This window comes from Gastrolobium bilobum, unplaced genomic scaffold (genome assembly GCF_033153095.1).
Source record: "Gastrolobium bilobum isolate Gb01-03AN ecotype WA unplaced genomic scaffold, APGP_CSIRO_Gbil_v1 utg7600, whole genome shotgun sequence".
NCBI lineage: Eukaryota > Viridiplantae > Streptophyta > Magnoliopsida > Fabales > Fabaceae > Gastrolobium > Gastrolobium bilobum.
The window spans coordinates 655,672-668,637 of NW_026897674.1; the positions used below are offsets into that span (position 1 = coordinate 655,672).

General features: G+C 33.1%; 3 protein-coding genes across 3 annotated transcripts; all 3 read left to right on the forward strand.

Annotated features, from left to right (window-relative positions):
• The first annotated feature begins 1,168 nt into the window (after positions 1–1,168).
• LOC133309196 (UDP-glucose 6-dehydrogenase 1) lies at positions 1,169–4,020 on the forward strand. The gene is made up of 2 exons (XM_061509941.1): positions 1,169–1,244; positions 2,284–4,020. Exon 2 carries the CDS (start codon positions 2,302–2,304, stop codon positions 3,742–3,744), a length of 1,443 nt encoding a protein of 480 aa, XP_061365925.1. The 5' UTR covers positions 1,169–1,244; positions 2,284–2,301; the 3' UTR covers positions 3,745–4,020.
• Positions 4,021–6,727: 2,707 nt separating this feature from the next.
• LOC133309223 (uncharacterized) lies at positions 6,728–9,054 on the forward strand. The gene is made up of 2 exons (XM_061509980.1): positions 6,728–7,251; positions 8,302–9,054. Exons 1-2 carry the CDS (start codon positions 6,820–6,822, stop codon positions 8,860–8,862), a joined length of 993 nt encoding a protein of 330 aa, XP_061365964.1. The 5' UTR covers positions 6,728–6,819; the 3' UTR covers positions 8,863–9,054.
• A 1,163-nt stretch (positions 9,055–10,217) lies between these two features.
• Positions 10,218–11,976, forward strand: LOC133309225 (BAG family molecular chaperone regulator 8, chloroplastic). Its single transcript, XM_061509982.1, has 2 exons — positions 10,218–10,904; positions 10,994–11,976. The coding sequence occupies exons 1-2, from the start codon at positions 10,320–10,322 to the stop codon at positions 11,780–11,782; spliced, it is 1,374 nt and encodes a 457-aa protein (XP_061365966.1). The 5' UTR covers positions 10,218–10,319; the 3' UTR covers positions 11,783–11,976.
• Positions 11,977–12,966: the final 990 nt, after the last annotated feature.

The following is a 12,966-nucleotide window of genomic DNA, read 5'->3' on the forward strand; positions in this document are numbered from 1 at the left end:
AACATATTATAATTTTTTTTAAGTGAAGATTAGACAAATTTATTTGTTTTGGAAAAAACGAATCCATCTACTCTTGAGCCAAAAATCATTTTTCCTATTATTATACTATTGCAAAAGCAGAAACCATTTTCCTTATACATGGAATTATAATTAGCCATTAATATTGAATAGTAATATAGTGAGAGCATCTAGGAACGTGGCTTCAAGTTGAAGTTTGAAGTTGAGGTTGACAAATGGCAGCAAAACGTGTGGAACGCGCGAAGAAGCTGTAAATCCCTCTTTGCCAGTTGCATTACATAGAAAAACATAAAATCAAGGGCATTTCGTAAATTCGCCCCTAGTTTCTAGTTTTGCCCCCTCTTTCATAACAAAAATTCCAACACTAAAGTCTACCAATTTTCTTTTTTATGAGAATCCTAGTAGCAAGAAAATGTAAAAAGCCATAATTATGGGTTAATTATACGAACTTTTGATTTAAAAGTCATTGATTTGACCTTTAAATTTAATAAACTATATATTAATTTTGTAAGAATATTTCTATTCATACACTAGATATTAAATTTTAGAAAAAATATTATCATTTTAACCGACACAATCTTATGATATTCTAAGTGAAAAGATTATGTTTTGATGTATTTTTTTTGTAAGTTTTTTAGATTCTCTCTCTTCTTAAAATAATACAAAATTATATCCTTTAAAATAATAAATATTTTTTTCTTAAATTTATATAATTTGATATTAAGTTATACAAATCAATAAAATGATTTTTTTTATAAATAATATGCATATAAAAGAGGTGTAGTAATAAGTCCACTAATAGTTAAAATTTTTTAAGAAAAAACACCTTTTTTTCTTGAAATAATCTAAATTAAACGTGTATCTTATTTATTTACATATATAATTTTGAAGTATTACTTTTCTATAGCAGCACAAAAAAGTAGTGTATGTCTAAGAAGAAAAAAAACAGAACCTACCAATTTTATATCCTAATAATTTTATATATGTTGCAGAGAAAGTATTTATGTTACTAAGTGCACAAATATATTTTTGTCATAATTTTGTACACCGACGGAAAGCGTGTCCATTTTGGTAATAACAGGTTGAGAAGCTGCATTTTCGTTGGGTATATATAACCTTTGTCATGCTCTTTCTTCTTTCAATTATCCCGAAACTTTCTTCTCTCTCTCTCTCTCTCTCTCACTCACTTTCTTAGTCAAAGGGATTCGTCGTTCATCTCTGTATAGGTAAAATTTTGACACTCCCATCTCCATTTTTTTTTCTGTGTCTCGTCAAAGATTTTTTTTTTGTTTTTGTTTTTTTGTCAATTCTTGTTGGATCACACGTTCCTGGTTTGATATTTCTGTCTTGTTTCGATGTATGTATGTGGTTGTGTGCCATGGGGTTGTTTTGTTTACTCTTTGGTGATTGATGGGTTTTGTTTCTGATTTCTGTGAAAGTGAGACGGATCTGTGGCAATTTTCACTTTCTTGTGTTGTTCTGTTGTTCAATTTCGTGCTTGATTTGATGCTGTCGTGGGGTTTTGGTGACAATGGATCTATTCGAATTAGAGTTTTTTTGCATTGAAATCACTTGCATATTTAGGTCATGGTTCTTCACTTGGTGCTAGATCTGCTTCAGTAAGATTGGTCTCTTGAGTGGTCAAGCTATAGTCATGCTGAAGCTTTATCATCAAATCATCAACCTTTGCATGCGTGTGTTAGATCTGGAATTATTCTAAGCTCTTTTATGGGTTCCTGTTTCATCCATGTTATCATCACTTTCATCTGTCATAGATCTTCCATCCCCGCTTGATCTGATTTCTTATTTTTTGGATGTGAATTTTGAAATACCAGGCAGTGCATGCTTTTTTATTTTTGCCCTGTTGGAACAACGTAACATGTAGTTCTGTTGTCCAATTCTTAGATCCTCAAAGCAAGGTGGAACAAAAGAATGGTGCTTTGATATGATGTCTCAAAATGAAGTGAATCTACAATTTGGAATCATTGAGATTTAATGGAACCTTCATGATGTAGAATTGTTGACCTGTTCTTGATGTATAGTGCTTTGTGATATATTATTTTTTGAACTTTTAAGTATATAAGCGGCTATGGTTACCTGTCTCCTTGATCTCCAAGATGATCATAGTTGCAAAATGTAATCATGTCTATATTATGTCTTGTTAGTACGTACTATAATTCAAAATGATTGCCTTTTAAGACGTCAAAGTGGCTTCTGATGCATGCTTGTGTTCTTACTGATTTGTTTGCACTCTGATTTGGATAGGTTATTTAGAAAAGCAAAATGGTGAAGATTTGCTGCATTGGTGCTGGATATGTGGGGGGTCCTACAATGGCTGTCATTGCAGTTAAATGCCCATCCATTGAAGTGGCTGTTGTAGATATCTCTAAATCCCGCATTGCAGCCTGGAACAGCGACCAGCTTCCTATCTATGAGCCTGGCCTTGATGGTGTTGTAAAGCAATGTCGTGGCAAGAACCTCTTCTTCAGCACTGATGTTGAAAAACATGTCTTTGAGGCTGACATAGTGTTTGTCTCTGTCAACACTCCAACTAAAACTCAGGGTCTTGGAGCTGGCAAAGCAGCAGATTTGACATATTGGGAGAGCGCAGCTCGCATGATTGCTGATGTCTCAAAGTCTGACAAAATTGTGGTTGAGAAATCCACTGTCCCCGTCAAAACTGCCGAGGCAATAGAGAAAATTCTGACTCACAATAGCAAGGGAATCAAATTCCAGATTCTATCAAATCCAGAATTCCTTGCTGAGGGGACTGCAATCCAAGATCTTTTTAAACCAGACCGGGTTCTTATTGGAGGCAGGGAGACCCCTGAAGGCCAGAAAGCTATACAAGTATTGAAGAATGTTTATGCTCACTGGGTCCCTGAGGAAAGAATACTAACCACCAATCTATGGTCTGCAGAGCTATCTAAGCTCGCTGCTAATGCCTTCTTGGCCCAGAGGATTTCATCTGTTAATGCCATGTCTGCACTTTGTGAGGCTACTGGGGCAAATATTCAACAGGTGGCCTATTCTGTTGGTACGGATTCAAGGATTGGACCCAAGTTCCTCAATGCTAGTGTTGGTTTTGGTGGATCCTGCTTCCAGAAGGATATCTTGAACCTTGTTTACATCTGTGAATGTAATGGCCTTCCAGAGGTGGCAGAGTACTGGAAACAAGTTATCAAGATTAATGATTATCAGAAGAGTCGTTTTGTGAACCGTGTAGTTGCATCAATGTTCAACACAGTTTCAAACAAAAAGATTGCTATTCTGGGATTTGCCTTCAAGAAAGATACTGGGGACACAAGGGAGACCCCAGCCATTGATGTGTGCAAGGGGCTACTTGGTGATAAAGCCAACCTGAGCATATACGACCCACAAGTAACTGAGGACCAAATCCAGAGGGATCTATCAATGAACAAGTTTGATTGGGACCATCCTATCCATCTGCAGCCCACAAGCCCCACAACTGTGAAGAAGGTCAGTGTGGTTTGGGATGCCTATGAAGCCACAAAGGATGCACATGGCATTTGCATTCTGACTGAGTGGGATGAGTTCAAGACTCTTGATTATCAGAAAATATATGACAACATGCAAAAACCAGCATTTGTTTTCGATGGCAGGAACATTGTGGATGCTGATAAATTACGTGAAATTGGCTTCATCGTTTACTCTATTGGCAAGCCACTGGATCCATGGCTCAAAGACATGCCAGCTGTGGCATAAAATATATATCTATCATTGATCAAGTACACTGCAATGTCAGTCAAGTATTGAGGCAGTCAGTTTGATTCTTTATTATTTTTTCTTTGAGTTTTTCTTTTCCTCCTTTACTTTCCTATTGTAGTTGACAAAAATGGGTATAAATTTGGGAAAGTGGAGGCTCTATGTTTTGAAGTTGCTTTGTACTCCCATTCATTACTGCATGGCTGTTATGAATGTAATACGGAAACTTGTTTTGTTTGATTAATCTGCTCTTGTTATCAGATTGGTGAAAGTTTTGAAATTTTCTGAGAATTATTTGAGCCTAATATATATTTATTTTTTAAGAACAATAATAATAACGATAATATTTTTGTTCAATAAATGCAGTTTTTCTCATTTCGTAACATTATAATTTAATAAGAGGCTTTTCGATTAACGTGTCTCATTTTTAAAAAAAATTGGTATTTACCGTCCCAAATTTATTCTCTCTTCTACTCTCATTTTCTTTAAATATTAATTAACATCATATAATAATAAGTATCAAATAATTTTAACATCATAAATAATATAATAATATTTATTTTAGAAAGCGGTATAAATTTGTTAATAAAAAAATGGGTATAAATTCGCCGAGTCGAAAAGTAATTACGCTGTAATTAATTATCATTTGTATTTTTAAGATTCTAACAAATTAAAATATATCAAATTTATTAATAATAATAATAATAATTTGTTGATTAATTTTTTTATTCTTTTTCGCACAAAGAATTTAAGAGAAATGAAGACCTTAATAATTTATATATAATAATGAAGATAATAAATAATATAATTATTATTATTATTTTGAAAATTAACATTAAATTCATTTGATCAAATAATAAATAATATCATAATTAATTTTATTTTAACTTTTCAGAATTTCTATAAACTTAAAAAAAAAATCAAATAAAATAATGATAATTGAAAATTGATAATTATATTTTTTAATTACCTTAAAAGATTAAAATATTTGATAAAGTCTAAGGACTTAAGTGACCAAATTTTAGTATTGGAACATAAATTTCTTATAATTTCTCAAATTTCAAATCTTGAAAATAAGACAATAGCAAGATATAATAATTACCACCCAAAAAAAAAAAAAAAAACATAACATATGAATAAATTTCACCAAAGAAAAAGCAACACAAGAACAACAATATTTCACGAATAACATTAGTATTGAAGTAATTATCAATTATGCACACCTTCATTCGTCCATTTAACAAATATTCGAATTTTTGGGGCAAAGAAAGAAATAAAAAATTAATAATCAAATTATCATTGTTAGGAATAAATTTAACGATTTTAAATTTACAAGAATATTGAAAAGATTGAGCCAGACAAATATAAATTATTTATGGCGTTAATTATTGTTTGACTCGACAAATTTAATGTTAATTCTTTTTGAGACATTTAATGTTAATTCTCAAAATAATAGTAGTTGTATCATTTACTATCTCAGGTATCAGGCTAATTAAATATTAAATTAAAACATATTTCAAATTATTTATTTTGAAATTAATTTATAAATTATCTTTATTTTTATGTATTTTAAAAATATATTATTAAAGATAAATTATCAAAATAAAATATATTTTCTTTAGATAATTTTATAAGGATGTCGAGTATAAAATAAAATAATATTTGATTTAAATATATTTTCATAATAAAAATAAGTGAACTTTTTGCATTTGATGAGGATATAAAATAAAAAAGAGAAAAATATAAAAAAATTATATGAATAAAATTATAAGGATATATTGATATTATTATTAATTAAAATTTAGTTAAATTCATATTTTTCGGTACATAATTTTAATTTATAATATGATAATAATATTAGATAAAACTTAAGAAAAATAAAAAAAATTATGTATATATAAGACTAGGGTCTAAGTTTATATTTTTATAACCACATGTGTAAGTAAAAATTTGAAATCGGAGGTGAAATGATAAATTACTTAATCACAATAAACCTAAATTAAAAGTTTAAAATCATAGTGATCAACTATGATGCACCAATACCGACACGGGTCACGACACGACATGCCGACACGTTAATTTTAAAAAATATCATATTTTGACACGCTGAGATACGTTTTGATATTAAATAAAAATTTTAATATATATACTATAATTTATATTTAATACGTATAAGAGTCCATAATAAATCATATAACCAATCAAATATTTAAATTTCATAACATAAATATAAATAAAAATAATTTTTCGTACTTTGTTAATTTTTTATGTCAAATATAATAATATAAAAAAGTAATTTATAAATTAATTTTTTTATATGTAGTTAATAAAATAAAATTAAGATTAAAAAAAAACGTATCGGAGTGTTGACCGCGTGTCAAAAAAAGTTGACTGCGTATCAAAAAATGTGTCAAAGAGTTGATCGCGTGTTCTCAAATGTTGACTGCGTGTCGGACCGTGTCCGTGTCCGACACGTGCTTGCTTGGTTATCAAATGGTAAAAAATAAAATAACAATGAGTGAAAATAAAGTTTTTCACAAAATACAATACAATACGGTCATACAAGATAATCATAATCATACATTATATAAAAATAAATTAATAAAAAAAATATATTAAAATAGATAAGAAAAGAATATTGTAACAACCATTATTAACAATGTTACTGCCAATCAATTTCACCATTATTAATAATGTTACTACCAATCAATTTCACCGTTAGATTATTATGTGGATCCAATGATTATATTTATTTATATCTTTGTTCCATATTTAATACTTTATATTTATTTTCACCTTTGTATAGTTATGATTTATCATATTTAATGCTTTCATATTAAATATGTAATCGATCTAACGATAAAATTAATTGATAATAAGATTGATAGTAAACTAATTGATTGTTAGAATATTTTATCTCAATATATATAAAATTATTAGCATTTCCCACTCTCAAGATGTATGCATCCTCCATGTGCTGTTGTTTGTCTCTCTCCGGTGTCTCTTTTTTCTTCAACACATTCTTCAAGTACCCTTTGTATTGTTTATGTCATTGAAAACCATATAGCCATAACCATGGACTACACAACTTGGCCTGAATCACAGCAAAACCAAACCCCACTATCCTCTTACCCACCTTCTGTACCCTCATCGTATCCTCAACCATCATCTTTCACTACCCAGTATCCCTCTTACCCTCAAAACCCTAACCCTTCTTCATCTATCCCTCAATCTTCTCTTGTAACCCATGGTGGCACTCTTCTGGAACCAGGGCTCAACCCTCCTGGGGTTGATTCCTATGCCCCATTGAACTCCAATCCTAATATCATTACTCATCTGGGTCATGAAGGCCTTCCCAATTTCTTGTATGGTCACACTCACAGCCATGTGGTTGATTCGAGCTCGTTGGTGGCATCTTCTGGGTACTACTTGGATCCCAATACCCAGAATTGGGCTGCTAGGGAGGCTGTTAGGCAGTATGGTGCAAACCCTGTTAGCCATGGAGCTGTAAGTGGGTGTTTCTTTTTAACATAAAAGTTTCAATTTTTATTTTTATTTTTATTTTTTGGTGGTGTATTGTTGGAAATGATGGTGAATGGTGATTATGATAGGGAAAGGGTTTTAAATTCATAGGTTTGGAATGCAGAGGGAATGGTGGAATGTATGTGCTTCAGTTTGATTCTTCATAATTTCAGGACTGATTATTGATGCTGTTTTCTGATTGCAATTGTAGAGGTTAGGTAGGGATTAGAACTGTGCTTAAGAAAGTAGTTAAAAATTGAAATTGAAGACATCACTTATGATAATGTTCTCGTTTACTGGCAACTAGCTAAAGTGTTGTGGAAAATTGAGATATTTTAAATGATAATTGATTTTCTTTGTTCTTAATGTGTGTCAAATGGTGTATGAACTCAAATAGATTTCTGTGGATACTGTAGTCCAATTGAAAATTGCCTAGTTTAATGATTTTATTGAGCCATTGTATTTTAAAATATGTTCCTAACTTTTTCCTTCCAGTTGTTTTTTACCTCAAATTTTCTTCTTCCTTGATGCTAAGGAGAAACATGGATTTTTATTCAAAGTAGAAAAACAATGTTGCAATGTTGCCAATATTTTGAATTCTCAGTTCTCACTACTTGGATTGTAATAGACTACTAGTAACTTATTACACTGATAAATCTTTCTGCCTTTACTTTTTGGAGCATCATAGTAAAAATTGATTATGTGTATTATCTTTAATAATTTAAGTAATTTCCTCTACGTTCAGCATATATTAAAATCTGGCAGCTAACATAAGTGCTTCACAGAGGTTAAAAAAACCTTGGCTGGACTCTTGGTATATTTTATCAATTCTTTGGTTGAGGATTTAAATAGTATATTTAAATTCATATAAGGGGTGTATGTAAGTTCTGTATGCTCCGTGGAAAGAGAAAGGAACAGTGAAACTCAGCAACAGAACGGAATGTGATGAACATTGTATGTATTATCTAATTTTTAATTGCATTGTGTATTATCTATCATGAGTTGGAAATAAATCCATATAATCATGCATTGCAGGGCATCTCTGTACCATCAGATGGCTCGGAACAACTGGCTTTTGCAAATCCTAACTCCACATTGTGGACAAATACGACAACTAAACCTCATGGCAATGGAATATGGAAGAAACACCTAAAGAAAGCTAAAACTAAGATTGTGCAATCTGCATATTGTGAAGTTTGCAAGATAGATTGCACCAGTAAGGATGTACTGGACCAGCATAAATTAGGAAAGAAGCACAAGAAGAACTTGGAGAAACTAAGAGAATCATTGAAACCAACTCAAGTTCATCCATCTGGGTCATCTAATCCTGTTATAGGACCACAAGTACATAATGACAAGAGCAAATCTGACAGTGGGCAGAAGAGTAAGAGGAAAACAGTTGAAACTCCAGAGGATTTGGAGAAAAAGAAGAAAAAGGTTCTTGAAGGGGGGGCAGCAGCTGAAGCAGTTAGAATATGTGCTATATGTAACGTCGTGTGTAATAGTGAGACGGTTTATAATTATCATCTTTCAGGGCAAAAGCATGCTGCCATGGTGAAGAAAGCATCTGACCATACACGATCCAATACCAGTTGAATTTTTCCCTTTTATTTCTTAAGGAACATTACTTTTCTTTTTGTGACATTGTTTTAACATCTCCACTCAGCATTTTAATAGAATATCCGTTGCTTAATTTTTAGTTTTATATGACAGTTGGTTGAGTATATAGTATATACACTTTTGCATTGTTTGAGCAAATGAGATGCATCAGACCTTCAGTTGTCTCTGGAAGAGCAAAATCTTGCAATGCCACAAGTTTTTCTCATGTACTTCACCAAATAAAAGTAAGTTTTTTCTTCTGGGGATATGGATTTTAAAACAATTGCCTGTCTTATATTTTTATCTTAAGACATTTGTAAATAAATTACAAGTTTTAGACGTATTTGTATTAGTTTTGTTTTCGGCAATCTATTTCGTTCTTGTCATCGATAAGGCAAATGAATGCTAAAGCAATCTATTTCCTTAATGAGGTAGAATATTTTTACTATCTCATTTTTCGACTTTCATTTTTTATTTGTTGGATCTCATTTTTCAGTCGATAATTTTTGAAAAGTTTATTAAAAAAGAAAGAAAAAATTTAATATACTTCTCAAAGCATATAGTTATATTAGATTGGTAGTGAAAAAATAGAGTAGTAAGAATATCTTTCCTCTTCCTTAACAAGGCAAAGTATTAGTTTCATTGATAAGTCGGCTAGTATTAGCATCAAATGAATACAATTGCTAAATAAGACTTGCATAAGCATAACAATGTGAACATTCTCCCGTGAAAATATTTATAATGAAGATGCTTATAATGAAGATGAAAATGTACATTCTCCCGTGAAAATAACTTACAACTCCAGTGGCTAGCATGTGAAGCAAAGAGGTGATGTAGGATAATACAGACAATATGCTCATTGCTCAGAACTTTATTTGAGAAATATTTCCTTTAAAAATGACCAACATTTTGAAACTCCTAGGTTGGAAAATTTGTGATATGTCCCAACCATAATGTCATTAATTATATCAATTTTCCATGGTAGATAAAATTCGTAACATGGGTATTGAGGCAAACCTTTCCCTCAGCTCCATCTTACATAAATTTAACAACTGCATGAGCCTTAGCACCGTTGTCTACTCCAACCAGTATGCATCCTTTCACTCTGGAAACTTCATGTTGCTGGTTCCACTAGCCTCCATTTCATCAAACAAATTTAACTTATTAAAATTTAAAAATGCATATGCATGTATATACTTTTTACTCATTTATTTTAAAAATACATGAACTTAATTTTATTTTTTTTAGATATAATTCATTTTATGTGCACTAATCCATTCAAAATTTAAACTATCATGCCAGATCTGAAAAACCAAAAGAATGTTTTTTTTATTATGTCTTAACATCAAGTAACTAAGGTACTTAACAAAAGTCCAAAACCAAAACCAAAATCACCACCCTCTCACCCAGTCACTCACTGTCCATTGAGAAAGTTGAGGGCTCAGACACACTGAATGGCCTCTCACAACCACCACCACCCCCACCCCCACCAAGCTCCGCCTCCTTCCACCCACTGCTGCTGCAACCCTTCTTACACTTGTTGCAGCACTTCACCCCACCACCCATGTCCACCACCACCACCACCACCACCACAGGATCACCTTGTACAAGCCATTGCCTCACTCCTATCTCAACCACACCCTATTCCCTCTCAACTCTTCCCCCATTACACCAAATCTCACACTCATCACAACCTTTTCACTCAAAACAATCACCTTCAACCCCAACCCCAACACCAACACCAAAACCAAACCCATTCTACAATCTCCTCCCTCCTACACCGCATCGAATCCCTTGAATCCTCTCTCAACCATCACACGCGCCACTCTCTACGGGACGCTGCTGCACGCATAATCCAAACCCATTTTCGTTCCTTCCTCGTTCGCAGATCAAGAACCCTAAGGCACCTCAAGCACCTCGCTTTCATCAAGTCCACCTTCAACGCTCTCAAATCCTCCTTTTCCAACCACACCCACATCGATTTCGCAGCTCTCTCTCTCAAAGCCATGGACTTGCTCCTTGAACTTGATTCCATTCAGGTGATCTAATCTTGTGATTTTATTTTTATTTTGTGGAATTTTCTCTCTTTTTTTAAACCTGATTTTTTTTTTTTTGATTTTGGTTCTAGGGTTGTGATCCAATGATTGTGGAGGGGAAAAGGTCGATAAGTAGAGATTTGGTTCAGTTTTTAGACTCCATAGAAGAGGTTGCTGCAAAAAAACGTGTGCTTTATGTCAAAGCAGCAAAGAATGCAAGGTCTGTTCAGAAAGTTCACAAGCCCAGAAATTCAGGTGATGAAGAAAAGAGAAAGCTGTTGCAGAATTTGAGGGGCAGGGTTGAGAAGATTAGCAGATTGTTTAAGGTTTCTGCAAATGATGAAGAAGATTCGGAGCCCGAGGAGGGTATTAATCATGACGATGGAATAACTAATGTTTTGATTGGTAGAAGGGATGAGGTTTCCCTAAACAAAAATGGGGTCTTTGTTCAAAGGCAAGGAGTTCAACCTAGAGTGAAGAAAAGTGTGAGATTTGCAGAGAATGGGAATATTTGTGAGGTTTATAACAGCAGCACTTGTGAACCGGATCTAAGTGGAAATGTGACTTGCTCGGATGGAAATTCATCTAGTGATGACCAAGGAGAGGTTTTGGAGGATGTCAATTGTGCAGTTGAAGATGTTGTGGATTCTTCTCAGGGTGCTGAAGATGATGAGGAAGTCCTGGTTGTAGACAGTGGAGGATCATCACATAGCAGTGGGGAAAGGAACTCTAGAAGGGATTTCAAATATGATGGCAGAAATAAAGTGAAAGGGCAGCTTCAGGCTCACGAAGAGAAGCTTCTGTTCTCTGCTCCAATGCCTATTAAGATGGAAAACAGAACTGATTTAAAGAAGAGTAAAGGTGTGAAAATTTTGACGTGAAAGGTCATATCACGATCATGTAAGACTTAGTTTACTTTTGATTTGCTTTGTTTAATTGTATTCTAGGAGTATTTGATGGGACTCCAGATTTGGTAGAGAACTTTTGAGTGTCTAATTGGTCGTTGGTTCTGTAAATGGACTTGTAATGCTCCACTTCAGTTGTTGTTTACTAGTGTGAGACTATCAGCTGTTCCCCAACATTCTTTGAAGGAATTTCATTTGTTTTCTTAATGTTAGTAGTAGTGACATGTACATTGCTTTCCGGCTGATTGACTTTAACCAGGGAAATAGGCTTACTAGCCTTACAAAAAGTTAATGGAACCATATAAAAACATTGAGCCATGGAGCTGATATGAGATATAGTAGTCATCAAGCAACAAATACTTGCATTTGAAACAAACACTTCAAAGAAAAATTTCCTGCTTCAAACAATTCTACAGGAATTTCCCAACATGCACTGCACCATCTTAGGCTCAATGTGAAAATAAAAGGATGATTGATGCCATGGATCGTATGGGAGAAATCAGTAAGAAGGCAATGTGATTTCATAATTTATTTGAAAAATAAGAAGCCATTTGGCCATATTGAACATCTGCCTGATGTCATCTGTGATAGAAGTCTCATGCTATTGCTAGTTCCTCAACTGACTTGCTGCTAAATAGTCAAAAGGTACGTTTTAGAATGAGAATATCTCATGAAAAACACCACAAATAACTACTCCGAAACAATGCCAAAAACAGAAAAGGAAAAAAACAAAATGAACGAAAAGGAAAAAAGAACTTCACGACATTATTTTGCTTACATGACACACTTGAAATGCCAAAGCCATCGAGCTAACCCCTCACATAATTTTGCTACACGAAAGAAAAGAAAATGGAGGATGAGAAATTTGACGTAAGAATGGCTCAATGTCTAATTGACAATGGCTAACTGAAGAAAATTGAAGAATTATTTTACCGTGGACAATCTCTAACTGACTAATACATTTAACTGATGAAAGTTTTTGATCGGTATCCTTGAACCTATATCAACAAAAACTAAAATGCAGGAATAGTATTGCTTTGAGATTGTAGGAATGTTGGACAGTTGAAAGAAACACAGAAATTTATACTAAAGAGAAAAGGGTTCTTGTGACTTGTGCAATCCTTCTTGAAGTCATCTTCAAAATTGGAAACTGGGGTTAT